Source organism: Musca autumnalis, unplaced genomic scaffold (genome assembly GCF_047663935.1).
Source record: "Musca autumnalis isolate F117 unplaced genomic scaffold, ASM4766393v1 scaffold_3, whole genome shotgun sequence".
Lineage (NCBI taxonomy): Eukaryota > Metazoa > Arthropoda > Insecta > Diptera > Muscidae > Musca > Musca autumnalis.
In genome coordinates, this window is record NW_027411866.1 from 82,676,080 (window position 1) to 82,702,243 (window position 26,164).

At 38.6% G+C, this 26,164-nt stretch overlaps 1 protein-coding gene across 5 annotated transcripts; it reads left to right on the plus strand.

Annotated features, from left to right (window-relative positions):
• Positions 1-474: 474 nt before the first annotated feature.
• LOC141396604 (protein 60A-like) lies at positions 475-23,962 on the plus strand. Of its 5 annotated transcripts, XR_012411199.1 has the most exons (7): positions 764-1,897; positions 1,976-2,647; positions 13,514-13,695; positions 14,397-14,833; positions 14,905-15,072; positions 20,005-20,423; positions 23,902-23,962. XR_012411199.1 is itself a non-coding variant. In XM_073972214.1 (6 exons), the coding sequence occupies exons 2-6, from the start codon at positions 2,286-2,288 to the stop codon at positions 20,263-20,265; spliced, it is 1,410 nt and encodes a 469-aa protein (XP_073828315.1). In that variant the 5' UTR covers positions 840-1,897; positions 1,976-2,285; the 3' UTR covers positions 20,266-20,505. The 5 variants fall into 5 exon arrangements, 2 of the variants coding, with proteins under 2 accessions (XP_073828314.1, XP_073828315.1); XR_012411198.1 differs by having other exon boundaries at positions 475-2,647; XM_073972214.1 differs by lacking the exon at positions 23,902-23,962 and having other exon boundaries at positions 840-1,897; positions 20,005-20,505.
• The last annotated feature ends 2,202 nt before the right edge of the window (positions 23,963-26,164 follow it).

A 26,164-nucleotide genomic window follows, 5' to 3' on the forward strand; every position in this document is an offset into this window, starting at 1 on the left:
TCTTTAAAAATTCCACACAATTCCAAAATTCCAAAAATTTTTAAAAATTCCACATCTAATGTCCTCTTTGGGTCCATTTAAAAATCTTTAAAAATTCCACGCCTAATGTCTTTTTGGGTCCACTTAAAAATCTTTAAAATTCCACACCTAATGTCTTCTTTGGATCCACTTAAAAACCTTTAACAATTCCACGCCTAATGTCCTCTTTGGGTCCATTAAAAATCTTTAAAAAATCCAAGCCAAAGAACTACAAAATGGGCAAACTGAGTATGGACTTCCACGAGAAGTTGAGTAAGGTTCGCAGGTCAGTTGTATAGTGTATTATTGATCTAATAGAGTATTTCCTAACTTGTTTCTTTTATTAAATTGGTGAAAGTCTCCAATACCCAAAAAGACCTCGACCCACGATCCTAACCGTAAATTGTCCTTCTCATTCTCAAGTATTTCAAATTAAATGAAATCGTCCCACCTTATTATACTACATATTCTTACGCGGAAAATCCAAACGAAAATGCGAAACCATAATGAAAACAAAAGCATGAGGAAGATAGAATGTTTAAACAAGTTGAAAACAAATACAACAAAATAATGATCAAGCCAAACAATGACCACTGTTTTTGTGTTGTTTGTGTGTGTGTAGTTTTTTTCAGAAAGAGTTTTTTTTTTGTATCTGAGAGATACAAACAACATGCACCACATTTCGGTTACGAAGAGAAGACAAGTTCGGTAGTTGTTCATTTTGCTAGAGAACCAGCAGAGTTCGAGATACATACAACTGGATAAACTGATCGATAGATAGATGAATTGCTGGAATGGTTGGCTGGTTGATCGTTTGTAGAGTTGAGTAGCGTTTTGTGGACGGTTATTCTCATCAGTTTATTTGGACCTTTGTGAGTGATGCACGTTTACCATGCATTTAGCGGATAAAACAAGAAACGTTCGGTTCTTTAATCGATAATCGCTCAAACTAAAGGAAATAAAATTCAATTGAAATTAAATTAAGTGCGGTGTTGATAAAAGTTTTTAAAGTAATTTTAAAGAAAAAAGCAAAGAATTCTCAAAGAAAATCAACCAAAAGACGACATTGCTGCGAAGAAAAAAGGTTAAACCTGTTTGTTCTCGAAGTTATTGAAAAAAAGAGCTAAGAAGAAAAAATCGCTTGAAAACGAAACTTAAACGCAAACAAAGCTCTTTTTTGTAGAAAATATTTTGCATGTCTGGAAACTGATCGGCAAAAGAGTATTAAGTATTGAAAAAAGAGAAAAAATATTGAAATAAATGAAGTAGTCAAACAAAAACGTGATTAACTTAACGTTCCCTTTACACAAATCTTAACGCATTTCTTTTAATTGAAAAAATAAATTAAAATCATCAAAGTTAATTAAACACGCACATTTAGTTACATATTGTATGCGGAGTAAAGTCCGTCCCAGCATCCCACATTTGCGCAGAGAGACGAAGAAGCCAGCGGAATATTCGAGGCAAACAAATTGCAGATTGTTTACAACAGCTATCATCAAAGCCAATTTAAATTGAATTAAAATACTTATCGACAAGCCACGCGCAGAACTACCTACCTATATATTATACATAGTTATATTGTGAGACTAACTGGAAACCACAATTTTTGTATAGTAGGAGTTTGCAAACCGCCTTGAAGATTCTTTGAATCATTAATCAGAATTTGAGTTTGGGGCTTGCCGCCGATTGTATCAATTATCAATCCCTAACCGGGCCAGCATTTCTTTCTAATTTACCGTGGAATTTCGCTTAGCGTGAAACGTGTGAAGAATTTCTAAAGACTTCGTAATTGAAAACTCATAAATATTGTGTTGCGTTTTCTAAACAAATACAGAAACCGAAAATAACAAAACACAACAGTCTCCCACAAATAGAGGTACGTGCAAAATTTAGAAAGAAACGCCAGCCACAACAACAATAAAACACATTCAAATGTAAACAATCAATCCCACAGAACCGGATAATCCAGCCACCAAACTGTATACAATTCAAATATCCACCAGAAGCAGCTACTTAAGTATTGGCGCCTTGTTCTTCTCTCCCTTTCTGCCTCTTGTTCTCTGTGGCGCCTCATCTACTACCAAAATACACAACGAAACCAAAAACAGTTCCGTACAGTACGAACCCTCAGACAAGATATATTTTATTACAATTTCTATTGATTGAACGGATCAAGGAGCAAGTGAAGCAACACACTTCCGAGCATTTTCGCTAGTTTGACGAAAATCTCATTAAAATTTGATTAATAAAAAATCTATTCTAAAATGCTGTACCACAATAAACTTGCCATTCTACAACATAACCAACATAACGTCTGCTGGCCTCTACATCGAAAATCTGCCCGAGCATCTTCTTCCTCAAACCCCATCGGCGGCATTTCAACGCTTCTCTTGGCATTTGTAACGGCATTGCTATTCGATTGTATTAGTTTGAATCCTTCGGAGACATCTTCCAGTATTACAGTGAATGCCATACAATCTGGCATTTATATTGACAATGGTCGTGATCAAACCGTAATACATCACATTCTCGATGAAGACGAAAGGAGAGCGGCAGCATATGATATTCTCGATCTAATGGGTTTACACGATCGTCCGAGAAGAAAACATGGTCATTTGTCTTTGAGGTGAGTATAACAAAATATATTTTAAGAAATCTAGGACTGGACCTAGGTTGCCGTTAGCCAATTACCGTTTTGAAAACCACGCTACTAGAGTAGTGATTGTTATTTGGTTATAATATGGTGGCAATTATATTTCTCCACTTTGAGACCACCAAAAATCCACGCTTATCGTCCACTAATGTTCTCAATGGATGCACTAATGCCCTGTCTGGGTCAACTTAAAACTCTTTAAAAAATTCCACGCCCAATGTCCTCATTAGGTCCACTTATAAATCTCTAAAAATTTTTCGCATATTGTCCTCTTTGGGTCCACTTAAAAATCTTTAAATAATCGGTGATGATTTCCTGATACCGCAGGTGGTATATCTCAAATCTCCATACAATCACAGATTTTTATGATCTTGTCAGAGGCACTTTCACCCAAAAATAGGTTGCCGTTCGCCAATTAGTATATTGCTAAATATATCGTTTACCTATACCTCACCACTCGGGTACTTCGGTTACAATATGATGGCAGTTATATCAAGCGGCATTTGAGATCATCCACGCTTATCGTCTTCTAATGTCTTCAATGCGTCCAATTAAAATTCTCAAAAAATCGGCGCCTGATGCCCTCTTTGGGTCCACTTAAAACATCTTGAAAAAATTCCATGCCTAATACCCTCTTTGTGTGCGCTTAAAAATCTTTAAGAAATTCTTAAAAATTCCACGTCTAATTTCCACATTGGGTCCACTTAAAAATCCACGGTCAATGGCTTCTTTGGGTCCACTTAAAAATCTTTTGAAAATCCACGCCTAATGTCCACATTGAGAACACTTACAAATCTTCCACTTAAAAATCTTTAAAAACCAAGGGCTAATGTCCCTCGCTTAACGTCCTCTTTGGGTCCGCTTAAAAAACTAATGCATTCTATAGATCCGCTTAAAAGTCTTTAAAAATGCCAAGCCTTATGTCCTATTGGGTCCGCCTAAAGATCATAAAAAAACCACCTTCTTTGGTTCGACTCAAAAATATTTAAAAATTTGAAGCCTTATGTCCTATTGGGTCCGCCTAAAAATCTTTAAAAAATTCAAGCCTAATATCCTCTCTGGGTCCTCGTTGGGTCCACTTAAAAATCGTTTCAAATGCAATGCCCAATGTCCTCTTTGGGTCCGCTTAAAAATCTTTAAAAATTCCACGCCTTATGTCATCTTTTGGCCCACTTTAAAATCTTTAAAAAAACAACCATAATGTGCTCTTTGTGACTATTTTAAAATCTTAAAAAATCCAAGCCACATGCCATCTTTGAGTCCACTTAAAAATCTTTAAAAAATCGACGGCTAATGCCCTCATTGCACAGTGGTCGCTGCCATTGGCCAAAATTAAAAATTAAAGTCTAATTTTTGGTACCAAATTTGTTCATATCTACTACTAACATGTTAAATTTCTCTAAAATAAATTTGTTATGGAGTACTTCTTACTGTACTCTTTGAGAATGGCACCAAAAAAGAGAAAATTTAACAGGTTGGATTTCTAGGTGAATTCAGTGCTAAAGTTAGGTGAAAGTAAAATATCAATATCAAACTAAATGAACTCTATATTGACCAAACTTAAATCGAATATTGAAAAACAATGTATTAACATAATTTTTATGCAGTTTTGTGTTTGTTAATTTTTGGGATTCATTATTGAATACGTGTGTTGACTAAAGGACTTTTGTAATGTCATTTCTTCAATATAATTCAATTTCATGTAAAGTTTTAATTATGTTCCCCCTCTTTCCCCCTAACGAAATTTTTTTTTAAAAGATCAGTGGTAGTCTAAGGATTATATTTTTCAAACTTTCATCTGCATCTATCCGCATCCTTGGAACTGGTTCCCAAAATACTAAGGGTACATTTCAGGGTGTTTTTGTCATTTTTTCAAATGTGCAGGTGATACATTTCAGATTTTTTAATATATAGAAGAGCCATTGTGAGGTTCAGTCATATGAAGGATACATTAAAATGTGGTCCTCAATGTAAAATTTTAAAAATTCAGCAATTTTAATTGATTATTACGGCTAGAACCCTAAAAATACCGAATATTGGGCGGTACCTATCTATAGGGACAAAATCGAAGGGTGGACCTACATTAATCGAAAATTTTCTGGGGGTGGCCCAAATCCACGAAAGATTAAGTGGTATTTCGGCCATTTCGATATAATAACTTATATGAAACCCTCAAAATTCCGAAAATCGGGCGGTACAATACATGGGGACCCTATCAAAACGTGGACCCAGTTCAAAAAAATTTTGCTAGAAGGTTTTCTAACGCTAGGGAATACCGATAGCCAAATTTTAGCCAATTTCACTGAAAGATGTGGTCAAGACCCCCAAAATGCCTGAAATCAGGGGGTACCGTTCTATGGGGGCTATACCTAACCTTGGACCTATATTGAATTTTTTTTGCTTCTTTTTATTTGTGTTGCTAAACTAGCCTTTACTGAAATTTTCGTACTGTTATCTGCTCAGGAAATATTTTTGGCCGCTCCACCCATACAAGTTCGACCACAGTGCATTGGGTCCACTTAAAATCTTAAAAAAATCCACGACTAATGTCCTCTTTGAGTCCACTTAAGAATATTTAAATTTTCCACTTAAAAATATATAAATTTTTCAAGCCCAAAATCTTTAACAATTCCACACACAATCGTTAAAATTCCGAGTCCGATGTCCTCATTGGGTACGCCTAAAAATCTACGGCTAATGCCCTCTTTGGGTCCATTTAAAAATCTTTAAAAAGTGCAAGCCTAATGTCCCCATTAGGTCCATCCGATCTCTGCCTGTGATAAATTGTTTCTGTAGATATCCCATTTAACTACTCCATTGGTGTTATTACTGACGCCTTTTGTAGTTCGTTAAAGATGAAACCAAAACCCTTATGACCTGCGATCTACTGTAGTCCTCAGGTATCTTTGTTGATGTAGCAATTTAGTTGCTATTTCTCTCGGCAGTTTGTGAAGCACGCAGGCATGGCCATATCCCTTGCAGCATTGCAAGTCGCAATTACTTTCTTTACCCATAGCAACTGACAAAAATTCAGAGAATTTACCAACCAATGCTTTAGAGAACTGCCAAATCCCTCTGATACTCGTATTCTGGTAACAGAAAGAAATTTCCGTGACGTGATCATTGCTGAAACTGTACGCCATATTCCTGAATTAAGACCTTCTTCTCCAGCAGAGGCGACGGGATTAGCGAATGGGCATCGCAGTGCAAACCTAACGATCCCAGAGTCAGAGAGCTGACATTGGAGGTCAATAGGTTAGTTGATGAGCCAAATGGACGTAATGATTGCCGCCGTACGTACCCTAGCGATCCCAGAGTCAGAGAGCTGGCATTGAAAATCAATAGATTAGTCAGAGAATGTCAAGTGATGCATTGGAAGCTGAATAGTAAATTGTGGACAGTGGTCTTAACCGTCTACCACTATAAAAAAGAATGAACGAACTTCTGTCACGTTTAACGGAGTGGTTGTAACAGATCAGAAGATGTTATTTTGTTATTTTATTTTAGTTGACAATTTATTGAGCATCCCAATAGCGACCGCCACATTTTACAATTCGATGTGCAAAAACATCAAAAGCGCTTGAACTTGGATAAATCAGGACCAAAGTCCTCAACTTATCATTAGCCACCCTATTAGTCCCCGAAGTCTAGAAAATAGGCGGGTGGTTTAGCTGTCAAAGCCAGACATAAATGCCAGCAAATGTGAATCACACATGTAGGTCTCACTTTTGTCACCAGTGGCAAAAATTCTTGAGTCGTAGTATACCCTTTGCACGCATAATAGCTGATGTCTCAACCAGAAAACGCAATAATGGTGGCATTGGACTCGACTAAAGCCATTAATACTGTCAAACCTGTTAAGCTGTTCGAGTATGTCGAAAGTTCTACCCCCCGGCCTTGTTTTAAACGTTGGATCACAAACTATATGTGTGTTCAAACCCCGTATATTGAAGAAGGATGTTCCCCAAGGAGGGGTGATATCACCGGAACTGTTTAATCTCTATCTTTCTGCAATTCCACGTACTCCCGTCAGGTCGCACCATTGATACATTTGTGCCAGGCTACATTGAAGCTGCCACTGAATGTACAACTCGATGGATCAATAATTCCGACCATTAATTACCCCTAAGTTCATGGGGTCACATTCGATAACTTATATAAATCGTCGTGCATGCCACAGCTATCTGCCGTCAAGTCTCAATTCTCTAGCCGTCAGGACTTGGGTAGCATATAATGAAACCTTGTTAATCACGTACAACGCGATAGGTAGGTTTGTGGTGCATTATCTGCTATTCGTATGTTTTTAAAACGCTTAACGTCTTATAGAGGGTCCCTATTTCGTTTAAGTAATACCATTTCTTGGCGCATTCCTGGATTCTGTCTTTGAATATTGCCAAACGCTCCTTATCGATACTCATGTAGTATTTTTTACAATGTAGAATTTTGACATTTTAATAATAACCTTCTGCAAACACTCGAAGTGATTTAAAGCGTAACCATTATTCCTATCTTCGAATTTCGCAAAATTTCAACATTCGCAGTGTATTGAATAACAATAAAATTCGATTGTTTTGCAATTTTTAACAACAAATTTTTAAAGAATCATGTTTTGGTTTGTTTGCCTTCAATATTTTTTTGATTCGTAGACAAAACGGAGCCACTTGTTCAGGTGATTAGTTTTCTATAACCAGAAACAAATGTTAATTAGGCAATAACAGTACAAAGAACACACACACCAAAAAAGAAGAAGTTTTGCGATCAAATATTTGCATACTCGTATTAAAGATAATATTAACATTTCTATAAAATATAACTGGCTTTGTATGCGGACTTACTGTGTCACCTGGAAATTCAATCATTTCAAGAAGAAATATATTCGATTTCAATAACACTGGACAACAGTGCACACACCCTTTATGCTACAGCATAAGTAAAATGTATGAACAAAACTGAAAAATTATCAAAATCGATTCCTTTAGCATGGTAATAAGCGGTAGTATAAACGACGTTGATATGTTTGTATGCTCATTTTCCTGCTTAATCCGGCTTTGGGTCTATCTCCAGTTCCAGAAATGTGGCTGTTTTGATAGGATGTAACCAAATATCTCCTGCAGTTAGTTGAGTAGGCTTAACAGGGCAGTTAAAACGATGCAGTGTGTCGTGCGGGACTGCGCCGGATGCTGGGTAGATGTTTTGCACAGAGTCATCGATCCTTGCCCTAGGAGGAAGTCAGACGGCTGCACTTCCCGAGCGTAGTTAAGTCAATACTACTCTGGCTTATCGCTGCAGCTGATGCTCCTCAGCTGCGATAGATGGTAAAGTACTGCAACGAAATCATGCTATTGTGTTCCTGTACTGGAAGAATCGTTGTCTCCTCATGTAGACAGTTCTCAGGGCGGAGTTATAACAGGTTTGAATATTTTTTCCATCGCGTTGCACTTATATTCGCGGACCAAACTGGCGCCGCATAGCTTACTACAGACCGACTTATCGCGTTTTATGTAGCCAACAAGGTTTCTTTATCTGCAACCCAAGCGTTGCCAGACTAGCGACTTGAGGACCTTGTTCCTACATCTCAGCTTGTCGCAGATAACTGTGACGTGCACGGACGACATGAACATGCTGTCGAATAATGTGACCCCTAAAACTTTGGGGTTGTTTGTGTTCGGAATTCTGCTACCATCGACCATGACATTCAACTCAATTCTCACCTCTGTAGTCCACGTGATGAACAGAGTAGCCTTAGATTTAGTGGCGGATATATGCATATTCCTCGCGTGGAAAAATGCGGTAAGAACAGTCACAAATGACATCAGGGAAGGTATCTGACGCCAATCATCCGTATATGTTACGATCTAAATGCCGTCTGGAGGGGATGGATCAGGAGAAGTAGAGGTGAAACAGTTCCGGAGATATCACCCCACATTGGGGAACTCCCTGTTTCACTGTAGGCGCTTGGACTTCTTGTTCCTGAATTCCAAGTACGACTAGCATCCACACGTATAATTGATTATCCAATGTTTCAAACTTGGCCGGAGGGTAGACTGCTTGATGTACTCAAATAGCGTGGAGTGCTTGAAAGTATTAAAGTCTTTTCATAAGCCAAGCGCTACCATCTCTGTTCTATCACAAGGCTTGCTCCGGTTGAGTCCTTGACTGATATCTGTGGAGATTGCATGCTGCGCTGTTGTCGTACTGTGCCTCTTACGGAACCCTATGCTGATAGGCAACTGGATAGGTAATTCTGAAGCTGTGGAAGACTAAAGCCTCAAGGGTCTTTGCTACGAGATACAAAAGCGAAATAGGTCTGTACGATTCACCTCTGCTGGCATCCTGGCTTCAGTAGCGGGACCACCCTGCCCATTTTCCATACTTTGGAAACGATGAGGGTGTCTAGTGACAAGTTGAGAACTTTAATAAGAAACTCCACTCCATTACCATAGAGATTACATTAGGGTCCAATGCTTCGGATGATTTAACTGTGGTTCATCCTCGGCAGAAAGAGATCTCATGTGACGTAGTACTCTTCTCATCGCCCTGTCACTCCCGGGGTGATCGACAAACTGTAGATTTAAATAACTTGCGCACCTCTTCGGATCAGTCAGCGTAATGTCGAGAGCTAGGTCCTATCTTTCTTCTTTCCAGGGATCGTGAGTGACTTAACCGTTGTCCACTATTCACTTATTCCGACTCCAATGTTGCAAGATGATTTAACCACTTGTTCCGCTTATGCTCACCGACGAACCTATTAACTTTGGGGTTGGTACGACGAAGCTCATCACTCGCACATTTGCTAATCACTTCGCCGCTGCTGGGAAGTTTGATCTCACTTCGGGTATTCGTATATATGGTAAAAGGCTGTCTCGATACGGTATATGGTAAAAGGCTGTCTCGATACGTAATTTCTGCTACACGAACATCAAAAGAGTTTGGCAGAAATCTGAAGCGGAGATTAGTGAACTCTCTGAAACGCGGCCAATTAGCTTTGATTGATGAAAATGCGGCGTTCAGAGGTGATGAAACAATGGGGACAATTATGGGGAGATGGTCTGAACCAAGAAAAAACGACGGGTTGTCAGGTGAAGCGATTTGTCAGACCAGGTGACAGGATGGTTATGTCCGGCGAACTGTGACACTCTCGGATAGATCAGTCACCTAGGTTAGGTTTAAAGATGCGAATGCATCAAAACACCGGCTACTTCACCTTTGGTCCATTGTATTTATCCTGGGTCGAATTAAAAAAGAATTGGGCGGCTCGTGCTGACAAAATTTGTGTGTTTTTTTAAACGTTTTCGGGTGTCTCGAGGGGACAATAATAATCGATTTTGAAAGGTTTTGGGTGGCTCATGGGGACAAAAATCGTCGATTGTTTTCTTTAAGTTGAGGGTGAATTTCTGTATTATTGCTCGATGGTTAGTAGTTAGATGTTTTAACAGATAGCTTGTTCTGCATCTCCAAATAATCTAAAGTTGTTGTTGCAGCAGCGCAAATGCATATTTTCGTTCGTGTATTATTTCAGTCATCTGGTTGTGGTTGCTCTATATCCAGACTCCAAAAATTCTGAGACCTGGACTGGCTGCGTCCACACAGAGTGTAGGGTGGTCCCAATCCACAGCAGGGAACGTGTTAGGTAATGTGGCATCAATTCGGGCCCAATATGAATTGAGGCGGCTGCATCGTCCGGATCTTAGTTGGGCTAAAACCACTCGTATTCGCCATGGCAGCTGAAGCTCGTCAGCTTTGCTGTACTGCCTGCGCGACTCATCAGTGTGAATGCTATTCAAGCCTGTCTAATAGGCTCGTTGGTGTAGAGATTCTCGTTTGTACCTTTGGGTCACTCTCTCCCTAGATGAAGAAGATCTCTCCTGCGTGCTTGGGTGGGGAAACCTGTCTACTAACTCGTGACAGGGATGCTCACCGTGATAATACCCAAGCAGGTACTGCATCAACAACATCCTCTTGTACTGATGCACCGATAAAACATTCGTCTCCTCATGCAGATGGTCCACTGGTGTCATCAGGAAGCAACCGTTGCAGTCCTCGGGCGGCATTCTGGCAGGTTTAAATATTTTTTCACTGCGTAACGCTAACATTTGCAAATATATGTGGCCTGTCGAACGACTTAAACACCCTATCAAATGTTACACCCAATATTTTGGGGTAGTTAGTGGTCGGAATCAAGACACCATCGACCAATATGTTCAGTATGAGCCTCATTTCAGCCATCCAAGTGGTAAACAGTGTGGCAGTGGTTTTACTGATATGTGTGGATATGGCGTGTAATCCTGTTGGAGGCAACTGGAAACAGCTTCTCATCATGGGGAGAAGTAGTGCCTCTAGAATCTTTGCTACTGCCTTCAGTAGCGGCATCTGCCAGGCTTCTGGTACAATATGGGTAACATAAGACAAATTGAGGACACATGTTAAATACTCAACTCCGGGGTTATCCAGTTGCTTATGCATTAGCATTGATATTCCGTGTGGGCCTAACGCTCTGGATGATTTAGTGTTTCGGATGACGTCTGCAACATCGCCCATGTTGTTGTTGTTGTAACAGTGTTTATTGTTATGTTTGTATGTTCGTTCTTCTGTTCAATCTGGCTCTCCAGTTCCAGGAAAGTGGGATGTAACCACAGATGCAACATTGCAACATCGCCCACCGTATATTGTGGTTGTACCACCTCAGCTGGAAGGACTCTTCTTGGACGGCGTAACACACTCCTCTTCGCCCTATTACTTTCGGGGACCTCTATAAACTCTCGATTAAAATAACACGCGCACCTCTTCTGATCAGTTACTGCCACGCCGTTGAAAGTACCAGCCGTTCAATCATCCATGTTTCCCGGATTCGAGAGTGATTTAACCGTTTACAATTTACTTAATCATGTATCCTTAATCCTTTTTCCGCTGGGGTTCTTCTATTAGCCTATTGACTAAATAAGTTGCCTAACTTTTGGGTTTTCAGGGTTCGTACGACGAAGCTCATCACGCTAATTTGCTTGTCCCGTGACCTCTGCTGGGAAATTTGGTATTGTGGTATTGTAGCAGCAGGTATGTAGCGAGCGGCTGCTGCAGTGATGATGTCCCGGAAAGTTCTTTCCGCTACCCGAGGATCAGAGGGAATGTGCAGCTATAGTAGTTGGCATCATTGTCATCCCATCTTGAAGTAAAAAATCTCAACATGCAGTGGCCGTAATGAGTCCCATATACATATGTAAATGTATGTATGTACCCACAACATTTTCATAGCTGAAATACTTAGGAAATTTAAGCCAACATTACACTGAGGGGTTTTGCCACCTCCGAGAATTTTGATGTTTGGTCAGGGATTGAATCACAGACCTTCTTAAAGCAAGGCGCAGATGATTTTCACTGCACTACGGTGGCTGCTAATGAGTCCACAGTAGGGTGAAAATCCCTAACTTTTTTAGTAAAATAAGGGGAATTGTTCCACATTAGCAGACGACCGGCCAAATTGCTTGAATATTCTGCACGCAGGCTCCATAAGCCATCTGCGGTGAGCCTTCTCATGGTAGATATTACGAAGTTTGCCGATGTCGTAGCACATCGTTAGCTTAACAGATTCATCAATTGGTATATCGATCGACTTAGCGCCACCCCTAGCTAGTTTATCAGCTAATTCGTTCTCAATTATTTTATTATATCATGCAACCCATCAAATAACTTTATGATCCATGACTTGGTTCGGTAAAAACTTAAATCCAATTATCAATTCCCTAATAATTGCATTTAAACATTTAAACGAGGTGGAGAATGTGAGTCATCAATATCCAAAGGTTGGAGATCCAGGATCACATTCAGTGTTTTTGATTGCTCCGGTGATCAGAATTGACGCAGCCATTTACATAGTTTGGACAGTAGTGCTTCAACTGGGTTCTCAACTTTTGCAAATGGAGTTCTTGTAGAAGTAGGGTGCAATAAGACCTTTCCTTATCCGCTCCTCGATGTCACTTTTTCGGTTAATACGTTCGTCCAGCTTTACACCGAAGTATTTAGCTCTAGTGCAGCAAATCCATTGGAGTGGCTGTAAATCAGCATGTTTGCACAACCTGGTGTATAGTATGTGTTCCGGCTTCGCCAGGTTCACTCCAAGAGCTTTGTCATGGGTCCAATTAATCAGATATCTGGCTGTTTAAATAGGCGAAGTATATTAGCAGTATGCCATTATCGAATGTTGCCACAAAAAGACTGAACATATCTCCTCCGATCGCTCTTATGACTTATAATAACCACCATAATATGGAGGGTATAATTAAATTTGGCATTCCGTTTGTAACGCATTGAAATAATCATTTGTGGCCCAATAAATTATTTTCATATATTCTTGATCAGGATAAAATTCTCATAGATCCAGGTTTTGGTATAGCCTCCATATAACGTAACCTTCCGATTTTCGGTATTTTGAGGATTTTAGCTAAATTTTTTGACAGGACTACCTGTAATTTAACATTTGAGGTTCCCAGTAATCACACAAAATTTCCACCAAAAACTGTCACTATAGGTCCATGTTTTGGTATAGCTCCCATATAACGGTACCTCCCGATTTTAGGTATTTTGAGGATTTGAGGTCCACATTTTGGTATAGCCCCCATATAACAGTATCCGCTGATTCTAGGTGTTTTGTCCATTTTTTATTCAACATTTGAGGTTCTCAATGGTCACAGAACTTCAAATAAAGGTGCCGCCAGTTTGAAAACATGTCTGTGGTCACATATTTGGTGAAGCTTATAAAAAGCCGAACTTAACGCTTTTTACAGTGTTTTTTACTTGTTAATTTTGTTATATATTTATTTACCAATTCGTTTCTTATATTTTCAGGAAATCTGCACCTCAGTTTCTATTGGATGTCTATCATCGACTCAAGGAAGAAGAAGAAAACGATGAACCTCCGGCTTCGGTACGCTCCAAGCGTGATCTACAAGAGCAAGAAAATTTCATAACCGATCTCGATAAGAGGGCCATTGATGAAAGTGACATTATAATGACATTTATCAATAAAAGTGAGTAAATTATAAAATTCCAATTCAACTTTTTTCCATAAAGGCCTATGCTCGCGAATGCCAATAGGATTAATTTGTTTTCCTTGGATTTTATTTAAAATAAATATATTTTGAACAAAACTTCAGCAACAGGATGTTGTCGGCATAAACTCACAGAAGGACACAAATCACATGATAATCATTTCCTCTTTGCTAATGACTTAATTAAGGCCACTAAAAATAATCATTGTCATAATAAAAAATGTTACTAAATGGCCAACAAATACGCCTGGCAAGACAACAGGTAATAATAACTGACTGTCATGATGATGGCGATGACTGTATTTGTGATGTCCGAAAGAACGTTTTAAAGTGCAGTGGCGCCTTATTTTCTTGTCTCACGAATTTCTACCTGAACACAACGGATGGTGTTTCCAAGAAAAAAGGAATACCAAAAAAAGACAAAAATCCCATTTTAGACACTGCTTGAACCAGTTTCTTTTTGCATTGTCTTCGCTTATAACAAAATTGTCTGACAATGAGTCTGATTTTGTTTGTTGTTGAGGCCGATCGGACCGCCTACTCTGTTGATTTGGCAGACAGACAGACAATGCATTCCATTTCCATGGTTTTTATATTTCCTACTAACCGTTCCCTTGTATTTCTTGCACACCAATTCTTGATATTTCTAATTGTTTTTGTTTCTGTTCTTTTTCTCGTAGACCACCACGTTGAAGAGGTACGTCATGAACATGGTCGTCGTTTGTGGTTTGATGTTACCGAAGTACCCGAAGATAATTATCTTATGATGGCCGAATTGCGTCTCTATCAAAATCCTTCACAAGGCAAATGGGCAACAAGTGGCCGAGAATTTACCATAAATGTCTATTCCATAGTCAAGACAAATGACCATGAACGACTGCAGTTATTATCGTCGCTTAACACAACAGCCGATTATCAAGGATGGCTCGAATTGAATGTAACAGAGGGCCTAAGTTCATGGCTTCACCAACCAAAGGAGAATAAAGGCATTTATGTTGGTGCACATCCCACAAACAAACCTGAAAGAGAAATAAAACTGGACGATATTGGTTTGGTACATCCCAATGGGGATGATGAACATCAACCATTTATGGTTGGTTTCTTCCGTGGACCTGAGGTGAGTTTTTTCGTCGTGATTTTCTTGACTTAAAAACCTGCAATGAAAATTTCTTTGTGTTTTTTCTACAGCTAATAAAACAAGTGAAACATCATAGCCGCAGAAAGCGTGAAACTAATCATCCACGCCGCAGAAAGAAGTCAGATATTGGCAATCCCCTTATGGATGGTCCCACTGAGGGCTCACGAAGTTGCCAAATGCAAACTTTGTATATTGCTTTTAAGGATTTGGGATGGCGTGTAAGTTAATTTCAATAGTTTTTTTTTATTTTCTTAGGCTGTAATTTCAGAGGTTAGGTTTAAGATGCTGCGCATCCTGGAATAGCAGGCAATCTACTTGGAGACCTTTGGATCATTGTGTTCATCCTGGATGAGGAGAATATATATTTTATGGTGAAGAGGGGAAGAAAAAACGAGTGGAAGGTGAAGATATAATGGGGTGAGGTGAAGATATAATTAGATATGAAGAGGGGACATAAAACCATTAGAATGCCAACTGTGTATGTTTCGTAGGATCCCCATCGCCCGAGATGTCAAACAATGTCTTGCAAGCGATCTTCAACAAGTAGCCATCGATTGTCGCTAATTATCCTATCAGGATCAGCTTTATCGATTACCGCCAATCGAAGTTTGGCTGGGACCATTGGTCTTTTGACGCTCTTTTGAACGCTGTTACCCGTGAAAAAAGATCTGGAAGAAACCTTGTAACTTTGGTTAGCTCGTCTTTTCCGTCTTTTGATAGCAGGTAGAAGGTTTGGAGTCATGGCACAGGTTGGGTATGGTTGCCCCGGTTAACGAACTCTCTTCACCTTGTTCTTTCGGGAAGCGTTGGATTTAATTGCAACAACAATCCCAGGTATGGGACGGTGCCGAGTCAGCCTTTCCTGATTTTTCCATTCTTGACTCCTTCTGAAGGGTTTCCTGCCTGTGAAGGTGCACGGTGCTCTTGAACCAACTTTAAATGAAAGGAGCTTACACCTTTAAAGTTTTTGCGGAATCTGAAACTTCAATGTTCGTAGATGAAAAGAATCAAAAAAGAAAAAAATCGCCGAAGCGTTTTTCAAATAAATCATGACCAAAGTTCACATTTTTAGTTTTTTTAGGTTTTCACTATTTTGCTTGGCAACCGCAAGTCCTATCGAAATGGGATTAAAGAAAATATTGTAGCAGTGAAAATTATTTACAAGACTGACCCTTATGATATTTTCGTAGGTTTTACCGTTAGGTTAAGTTAGGTTTAAGGATGCGCAGCCCTCTATTAGAATAGGTGACTGCTTCACTCGGAGACCGTGGTCCATTGTGTTCATCCTGTGTACGCTATTTAAAAGTGATGGAGATGATGATTTAAAGATGATGGAAGTGTGTTGTTGAGATGACTTAAGATGAAGGAGATGATAGAGTGTTGATGCAGCTTGATGAGATGAGGATGATAGGATAGAGATGATGAGATGATAGTGAGTGTGGGAGATGTAGAGATTGACGCCAAGGATTGTTAAGGACCTTTGCCAAGACATGCTATATGTCTGGTAAAGTTGAGTAGGACGATGGGATCTATGTTAGACAGGAAGGTTAGAGTGTCTATCACATATCTGCCTAGTGTACGGTATCTCCTTGTTTGCAACATGGGACACCTACAAAGTAGATGTTCGACAGTCTCTATCTCCTCCGCATCTTCACATAGTCTGCAGTAGTCAATGCCACTGTCGTCCCATTTTGAAGATAGGGACCTCACTCTGCAGTGACCTGTTATAAGTCCCACCGCGATTTTCATCCCTAACTTATCAAGTGAGAGGAGGGAAGCCGTTCTTCGACGAGAAACCACAGCCAGATTGCCTTGGATACCCTACAACCAGGTTCCAATAGCCATCTTTGATGTGCTTTCTCATTGAAGATCTCCGGAGATATGCACTCAGCCCATGCGTCTCTGCTTGGGAAGATAACAGTTAAGGAGTCAAACTTGAATGAGGTAGGCATATAATCGCTTACGCATCCATTGTCACCTAACTCAAGTCGACTATCAACTAGTTTTAGGACATTCGAGTGTCCAAAGTGTGAACCACGCCCACACCCTGGCTCCCGGAGTCTAAAAGCAGTTCTCGCCGCCTGAAACTGGATTAGGATGTCCAGAGGTTGGAGATCCAGGATGACGTATAAAGCAGCTTGAGGAGTGCTTTTAATCGATCCGGTAATTAGCAGTGACGCGGTTCTTTGTACACTCGATAATTTGGAAAGTAGCGCTTTGTTCCCAAGAGCTTGCCACCAGACCAGTCCACCATAGGTAAGTATGGACAGGACCACGGTTACATACAGCCAGTGTATGATCTGTGGTCTCAATCCCCAGCTTTTCCCAATGGAGTTCTTACAGGAATAGAGTGCCATGAGTCTTTTCTTCGTTCGCTCCTCTACATTTCTTTTCCATGACAAGCGATGGTCCAGAATAGTGCCGTGGTATTTAGCTTCCATAGAAAGTTCCAGGGCCACCCCGTCCAGGACTGGAGGCTCGAAATTGGGAATTTTGCGTTTCTTAGTGAATAGTACAAGCTCTGTTTTTCCGGGTTTACTCCCAGACCCTTATTCTGGGCCCAGTTTACAAGCTGTACTAAGGCTCTTTGCATGAGCTCAGAAAGGGTTACAGGAATTTGCCACTTATCAGCACAACCACATCATCAGCATAAGCAACCACCTTGATCTTCAGTCGGTCGAAGCATACAAGTATTTCATTTATTACCAGAAGCCAAAGCAGGGTTGAGAGAACTCCTCCCTGCGGAGTGCCTCTGTTAACAGATTTCCTCACGGAACTCTCTTCTATGCATTAGTTAATGATTCTACACTTCAGCAGTTCATCAATCCATTCCACAAGGATGAAGGTAATGCGTGTGTCGCTGAGAGCATGGATTGATAATTACTCGTTGATGATAATTACTCGTTGAGTCGCCCAGGTATCAATGAGGCTCCGTTTAAATACAGTTGCTTCCCTAACTGCAAACCTTGAGAACACCGATAGGCACGTGGTCGCTTAACACCCCGGTGTTAGGGGATCTCAGTAATTTTTTATTTGGTAGGAGATCGCTACCAAATATGTGTCACACATTCCAAAGATACACTATGGGTTTTCAGTGCACTGTATTGGTTTGTGGCAGTGGAGATGGATAGCCTTTGGTCGGTCACAACCCCCAAATCAACAATCTAAGAAGCTGAGTGGAAGATTGTGGCGTCTAGCCCCCGCATCGCGTCAACATCGTAATTCCCGTTAACGTTAAACTCAACATCCTGCCTCGGAAGACTAGTTCCATCGATTTCAGCCGATGGAGGGTCCTTCTATGTTTTCGACGGTTCTGGTTTCAGAAAATAAGCGCTTTCTACTGAGGCCAAGGCCAGTTTATCGGTGGGATGACTGTGGTCTCAAGTTCGTTAACGGATAAACTGTCGTGGTAAACCCACTTCTCTTTAGCCAACCGATTTACATTCTCAGCCAATTCTATGGCCTGCCTTGGAAGGTTAGTTCTATCGGTTTCGGCAGATGGACAGTCGTTCTCGGTTTTCTACTGTTCGGGTTTCAAAGGGTTAGTGCTTTCTACTGCGGCCTGTTTATCGCAGGGACGACTGTGCCTCAAGTTTTTCAACTTATAAACTGTCCTCAGAGCAACCGTCGGCTACAGAAAACTAGCAACTCTCCGGTTTGCTCAGGCAGACTATCCTTCACTACCCTCCAGGAACTACTGTAACGTCGACCCATGAATGAATCTCTCGTCTAAAATATCTATAGGATGATATATTGCCTTTATCATCAGTATTCAAGCTAGCTAAACACACTGGAAAACTGAAAAATTTTGATTTTTTTCAAGACCTGGGTACATAAGTTGCATCGCATGCTTGCCTTGCTTGCTTCTAATAAAAGAATAAAAATGAAAAGGGCAACCTAGTTCGAAAATCGGCTCGACCTTATTTATTCCTTTATCAGAAGCAAGCAGGCGAGGCTTCTTATGTACCTAGGCCGAAAACACATCCAACGAAGAAAAATCGATCTATATTGCCCTTGCGCTTTTATACATATATACTGCCGCTCACTTGACTAGAACCCCCCCGCAAAATTTTTTTCAACCTCAATTTTTTCCGAATTATACAAGATATGCAGTTTTTAAGTTTTATTATATTTTGCTTCATGAGTTTGGAGTAAACTTAGTCATTCATTTGCATTCAAATCCAAGTTGTATAAGAATTATACAAGGAAAACAAAATGAAGTCAAAAATTTAAGTAAAAAATTTGGCTCATTTGAATAGAACCCCCCTTTAAAACTTGGGAATACAGAATGATTGTATTAGAATGTCGATGCATATTCACACTATATTGAAAACGAAATACTTTCAGTAATATTCAGTAAAAGTATATCCCTCCTGATTAAGGATACACCCGTATATCCTGCTTTGGCAAGGATTCTTTAAATAATCAGGTGTACTACCCAACAAAGCCAATTTTTTTACTTAAATTCTTATACAAATTGTATTTGGATGCAAATGAATGACTAAGTTTACTTCAAACACATGAAGCAAAATATAATAAAACTTAAAAACATCATATCTTGTATAATTCGGAAAAACTGGAAGTTAAAAAAATTGCAGGGGGGTTCTATTCAAGTGAGCGGCAGTGTATCATAAATGGCGCCCAACTTTACTGGAGTGTTTTCGGATTTATAATCTTCAGGCTGAATATCGTTGAATACGAGCATATAGTCACCATAAATGCCCGAAGACGTAACCCACAAAATCAAAACTGTACAGGAGAAGCAAAAAACGTTATAAAATGAAAAACTGTTTTATGGAATATAATTCTTATTCTTATAGGGTGAGTATTCGGGATATTATCAATCCTATACGAATGGGAGTAATAAATGAAACCAAAACAGCGGAAACGCTTGGTTTTGGCATCCGTCATTACAACAAAAGCTGCAATATTACCCAATTTTCCGAAATGCCATTTCTTGAATAGGATCGTTGTTTTTGAACGTAGAAGCTTGAAATTTTGCCAGAGCATTTTAACTTTATGTATCAGATCCCATCAAAAAACGAATTTCGATTTGTGTGTGGGTTTCGTCTTCGGGCATTTTTGGTGACGATATATACCGACATAAATACATATATTCATACATACATTCTTTTTATTTTTCTTTACAGGATTGGATTATCGCTCCCGATGGTTATGGTGCTTATTATTGCAGCGGTGAATGTAATTTCCCTCTTAATGCCCATATGAATGCCACAAATCATGCAATCGTCCAAACATTGGTACATCTACTAGAACGTAGCAAAGTGCCGAAACCCTGTTGTGCTCCTACCCGACTTGGTGCTCTTCCCGTGCTCTATCATTTGGACGAACAACATGTCAATTTGAAGAAATACAAAAATATGATTGTCAAAAGTTGCGGTTGCCATTAATGAGAAATGAAATAATTAATTCGCAACGAAAAATATAAATACCATACTGAGATTAAATTTAAGCCATAATTTGTATATGTAAAATGTTTTTAGTGATCTTTTTAATTTTTAATTCTACTTAAATCATGTATTTGTCGACTCGATTTTTTAAAATATATGTATACTAGCAAAGTGCCCGCTACTTCGTATGCGTTAAATATACAAAACAAATAAACAATATATAATATAGAATGGTGGAAACATTTTGTGTACTAATACGTACCACTTTAGTTCGATTTTCGTCACGCCTACACATCAAGAGCAATCCACATTTTTTGAGATATTTTAATTGAGGTTCTCAGCGCAAATACGGCCTAACCCAACAACCGCCATCCTCATTTCCAGCTCTATCTGTTCCCCTAAAATCAATTATAGAACTATTAAGTACTTTACATGTAAATACATAAATACGAACCTCCTCCTATTATTTCAAAATTCCCTTTACACAATAACAAATTGTACCAAATCCTGTGCCATTGACAACTTTTCGTATATTTATGGCACATATTTCTTAAATCGGACGTTATAAGCAAATGATAATAGTAATCTTAATTACAAATCTCACGAATCCAGATCTATCCGTTCATCCAATACAAAATTGTACCATACATGGAACCATTTCGTACCCCTAAGTGTACCTAATTCCACATTTTAGGATTCGAGCGCTATAATTTTACCCAAATCCTAATTGTACAAAATGTAGTACATTTTGTAAGCATAAGTACGCAATTCCAAAACTATGTACGCATTTCCAAAACTAACCCCAACAGTAATATTAACTCCAAAATTCAAGATTCCAGCTCTAACCGTTCGCTCAAATCCAAGTCGTACATATAAGTACGAATTTCAAAAACTTCCTCAATCCTACATCCCAACGGTAATCTTAATTCCAAACTTCAAGATTCCAGCTCTAGCCGTTCGCTCAAATCCAAATTGAACCAAATTTAGTACTTTTCGTACTCATAAGTACGAATTTCCAAAACTTCTTTCATATCTGAATCCTACACTCCAACAGTAATATTAATTCCAAATTTCTTGATTCCAGCTCTACCCGTTCGCTCAAATCCAAGATGTACCAAATTAAGTACCGTTTAGTAGTTTTCGTACATGTAAGTACGAATTTCCAAAACTTCCTCAATCCTACACCCCAACAGTAGTCTTAATTCCAAACTCCAAGATTCCAGCTCTAGCCGTTCGCTCAAATCCAAATTGTACCAAATTTAGTACTTTTCGTACTCATAAGTACGAATTTCAAAAACTACTTCCATATCTCAATCCTACACTCCTACAGTAATCTTAATTCCAAATTTCTTGATTCCAACTCTATCCATTCGCTCAAATCCAAATTGTACCAAATTTAGTACAATTTAGTACTTTTCCTACCCATAACTAAAAATTTCCAAAATTTTATCAATCCTACAATTCAACAGGTATTTTAATTCCAAACTTGAGGATGGCAGCTACAGCAGATCACCGAAATCCAAATTGTACCAAATTTAGTACCATTAAGTACTTTTCGTACCCATAAGTACAAATTTTCAAAACTACCACAGTGCTATGTTCAAACAATAAGCTTAATTCCGAATTTCAGGATTCCAGATCCGATAACTCAAATCCAAAATCCATAGTACGAATTTCTAAACCTACCTCTATCAACACTCCAACATCAATTTTAATTCCGAATTTCACGATTCCAAATGTATCCTATCACTGAAATCCAAATTGTACTAAATTTAGTACTATTTAGTACTTTTCCTACCCATAACTACAAATTTCCAAAACTTTATCAATCCTACACTCCAACAGTACTCCTTATTCCAAATCTCGGGTTTCCAGCTATATCCGTTCACCAAAATGCAAACTGTACCAAATTTGGTACCATTTAGTACTTTCGTACCCATGAGTACGAATTTCTACAACTACCTCAATCCTACACGCCAACAGTAATCTTAATTCCAAATTTCGGGATTACAGCTGCATCAGATTACCGTAATCAAAATTGTACCATATTTAGTACAATTTAGTACTTTTTGTTCCCATAGGTCCGAGTTTCCAAACCTACCTCTATCCAGCACTCCAAAAGTAATCTTAATTTCGAATTTCAGGATTCCAAATGTATCTGATCACCCAAATCCAAATTGTACCAAATTTGGTACCATTTAGTACTTTTCGTTGCCAAAGTACGAATTTGCAAACCTCCCTCTTTCAACACTCCAACAGCAATTTTAATTTCGAATTTCACGATTCCAAATGTATCCCATCATTGAAATCTAAATTGTACCAAATTTAGTACTATTCCTACCCATAACTAAAAATTTCCAAAACTTTATCAATCCTACACTCCAATAGTACTCCTTATTCCAAATCTCGGAATTTCAGCTATATCCGTTCACCCAAATCCAAATTGTACCAAATATGGTACTATTTAGTACTATTCGTACCCAAGAGTGCGAATAACCACAACTACCTCAATCCTACACGCCAACAGTAATCTTAATTCCAAATTTCAGAATTGCAGCTGCATCAGATTACCGTAATCAAAATTGTACCATATTTAGTACAATTTAGTACTTTTTGTTCCCATAAGTCCGAGTTTCCAAACCTACCTCTATCCAGCACTCCAAAAGTAATCTTAATTTCGAATTTCAGGATTCCAAATGTATCTGATCACCCAAATCCAAATTGTACCAAATTTGGTACCATTTAGTACTTTTCGTTGCCATAAGTATCCCAATCCCACACTCCAATAGTAATCTTAATTCCAAATTTCACTATTCCAGCTCTATCCGATCACTTAAATTCATATTGTACCAAATTTGGTACCATTTAGTACTTTTCGTACCCAAAAGTACGAATTTCCAAAATACCTCTATCCTACACCCCGACTGTTATCCTAATTCTAAATTTCAGGATTCCAGCTGCATCCGTTCCCCCAAATCCAAATTGTACCTTATTTGGTACTATTTAGTACCTTTCGTACCCATATGTACGAATTTCGAAAACTACCTCCATATCTCAAACCTATGCTCCAACAGTAATAGTAATTCCAAATTTCAGAATTCCAACTTTATCGGTTCGCCCAAATTCAAATTATACCAAATTTAGTACTATTCGTACACCTGAGTACACGTTTTCAAAACCACCTCCTTATATCAACTCATCTTCTAAACCTTGATTTTCATTCCAAATTTCAAGATTTTAGCTCTATCCGTTCACGTAATACCAAATAGTACTAAATTTCGTAATTTTTAGTACTTTTCGTACACTTATAGTTCGAATTTCCAAAAACCATTTGGTACACCTTTCTAACTCTCCATCAGTGAACCTCATTCCAAATTTCAGAATTCTAGCTCTTCGCGTTTGCCTAATACAAAGGGTACCATATTTAGTACCTTTTAGTACTTTTAGTACAGTTCTAGTTCGAATTTCCAAAAATCCAGCCTTATCTGACACCTTCGGACCAAGAGTGACCCTCACCCAAAATTTCAAGATTCTAGCTTTAGCCGTTTAGTCTGGGCGTTGATTATCAGTCAGTCAGTCAGTCAGTGGGTCAGTGAATCAGTGAGTCATCATTACTGAACTTTTTTATAAGTATAGATGTAATAGTATTGAATATATGGATGAATAATAACATACATAACATACATATAGCTTGAAATTATAACATGTGAACTTAATTGAGAGGCGTATTAGTCCGGTCAAAATAGATATGCGTATAAGGGGGAAATAGCAAAAATTCCCACAAAACTGAATTTTGGTGGAGAGCTAGGGTTGGCCATTACAAGCAACGTCCTAAAAGTCCCCATCAATCCCATGTATGCAAAACAAGTTATTCGGGGTCAAAGGTCATATTTGGAGGCATTATTCAGTTTTTTTTTTTTAATTTTTCTCAAAAACGGTAATACTTAGCAAAAGCCTGCTAAAGTAAAAGTTGTAGATTCAATAATTGTCTACAAGATTGGTCTTTATGATTCTTAAAAAAGTCTTACCATTTTCGAGATATCTCGATCTAAAAGTCAAATAAAAAATTAGCCGCGTAAGTACATTATGAGGTGAACCGGTTAAAGTAACGACACTATGTGTTAGATACTTCCGTAAGCTTTCAAACGATATCCACCGTAATCGGTTCAGTATAACCGAGTCTAACCCGGTTTTTAAATTTGGCCTTTCGGGTCTAATAACCGGCGAACCGGATCCGCAACCGTTGAAAGTTATACATTTCCGTAATCAGCGCAACAAACCCTACCTTCGGACAAAACTTGAAAAAAATCGGAGAGTTTTCGTTGGGGTCGTTCCCGTTGGGCTTTCGATTATACATGTGGGTTAAATGGGCTATTTTTGCATAAAATGACTATAACATTGAATAACTCTACTAAACACACTCCGATTTTGTTGAAATTGTTTTTAGAAGATAGCTATAATTTCGCTCTTCAAGAAAATATATATTTTTTGGGGGACAGACCCGATTACTTCGCTTATTTTAGCCGGTTCGTCTGAATATGTGCACATTTCCCTTATAAGTGCATACAAATCATGTGTTTTTTAGAACAGCTATATCTCAAGAATGGTTCCTTCTAAGAAAAAAATTTTAAGGGTCAAACTTGTAGATAATTTTTCTGTCTACAATATTTACTTTAGTCACTTTTTGATTAGATCAATCGTTTTCAAAACATAAATCCGAAAACCTAAAAACCCTTAAATTTTGACATTTGACCCCGAATAATTTTTTTTTGCACACATGGGATCGATGGGGACTTTTAGGACATTGCTTCTAATGGCAAACCCTAGCTCTCCACCAAAATTCAGCTTTGTGGGAATTTTTGCTATTTCAATGTCTATTTTGTCCGGACTATATAGTATGTAACCAGTTTGATGTAAATGCGATTTAAATGTACCAAATGAAAGAGATTTCTTTGATCGCGGTCCACACTGGAGTGATTTTATTGAAAAAATCGTGAAATTATCTATATATATAAAAGAGTAGTGAGGTGAGTGACTGACTGACTGACTGATTGACTGACTGATTCATCAGCGCCCAGACGAAACCGCTGAAGCTAGAAAGTTGAAATTTTGGGTGTAGGTTGCTGTTGATGTGTAGGGGTGAGATAAGGCTGGATTTTTGGAAATTCGACCTAGAAGTGTGCGAAAAGTTCTAAAAGGTACTAAATATGGTACCCTTTGTATTAGGCAAACGGTAAGAGCTAGAATTCTGAAATTTGGAATGAGGGTAACGGATTGAGAGCTAGAAAGATGTACCAACGGGTTTTTGGAAATTCGAACTACAAGGGTACGAAAAGTACTAAATGGTACTAAATTTAGTACAATTTGGATTTGTGTGAACGGATAGAGCTGGAATCCTGAAATTTGAAATTAGGGTAACTTGTGGAGAGTAACAAAGAAAGGTTTTTGGAAATTCGAACTATAAGTGCACGAATAGTACTAAATGGTACTAAATTTAGTACAATTTGGATTTTGGTGAACGGATAGAGCTGAAATACAGGCATTTGGAATGGGGGTCACTGATGAAGAGTAATAATGAAAGGTTTTTGGAAATTCGAACTGTAAAGGTACGAAAAGTACTAAATGGTACTAAATTTAGTACAATTTGGGTTTGGGTGAACGAATAGAGCTGGAATCCTGAAATTTGGAATGAAGGTCACTGATGGAGAGTAAAAAAGAAAGGTTTTTGGAAATTCGAAACATAAGTGCACGCAAAGTATTAAATGGTACTAAATTTAGTACAATTCGGATTTGGGTGAACGGATAGAGCTGGAATCTTGAAATTTGGAATGTTGATCACTGATGAAGAGTAAAAATGAAAGGTTTTTGGAATTCGAACTATAAGTATACGAAAAGTAAT

Coding starts and splice junctions, on each gene's coding strand:
- LOC141396604 (XM_073972213.1), top strand. CDS start 2,286: ATGCTGTACCACAATAAACTTGCCATTCTACAACATAACCAACATAAC. Junction 2,648..13,513: donor CATGGTCATTTGTCTTTGAG/GTGAGTATAACA, acceptor TTATATTTTCAG/GAAATCTGCACCTCAGTTTC. Junction 14,834..14,904: donor GTTTCTTCCGTGGACCTGAG/GTGAGTTTTTTC, acceptor TTTTTTCTACAG/CTAATAAAACAAGTGAAACA.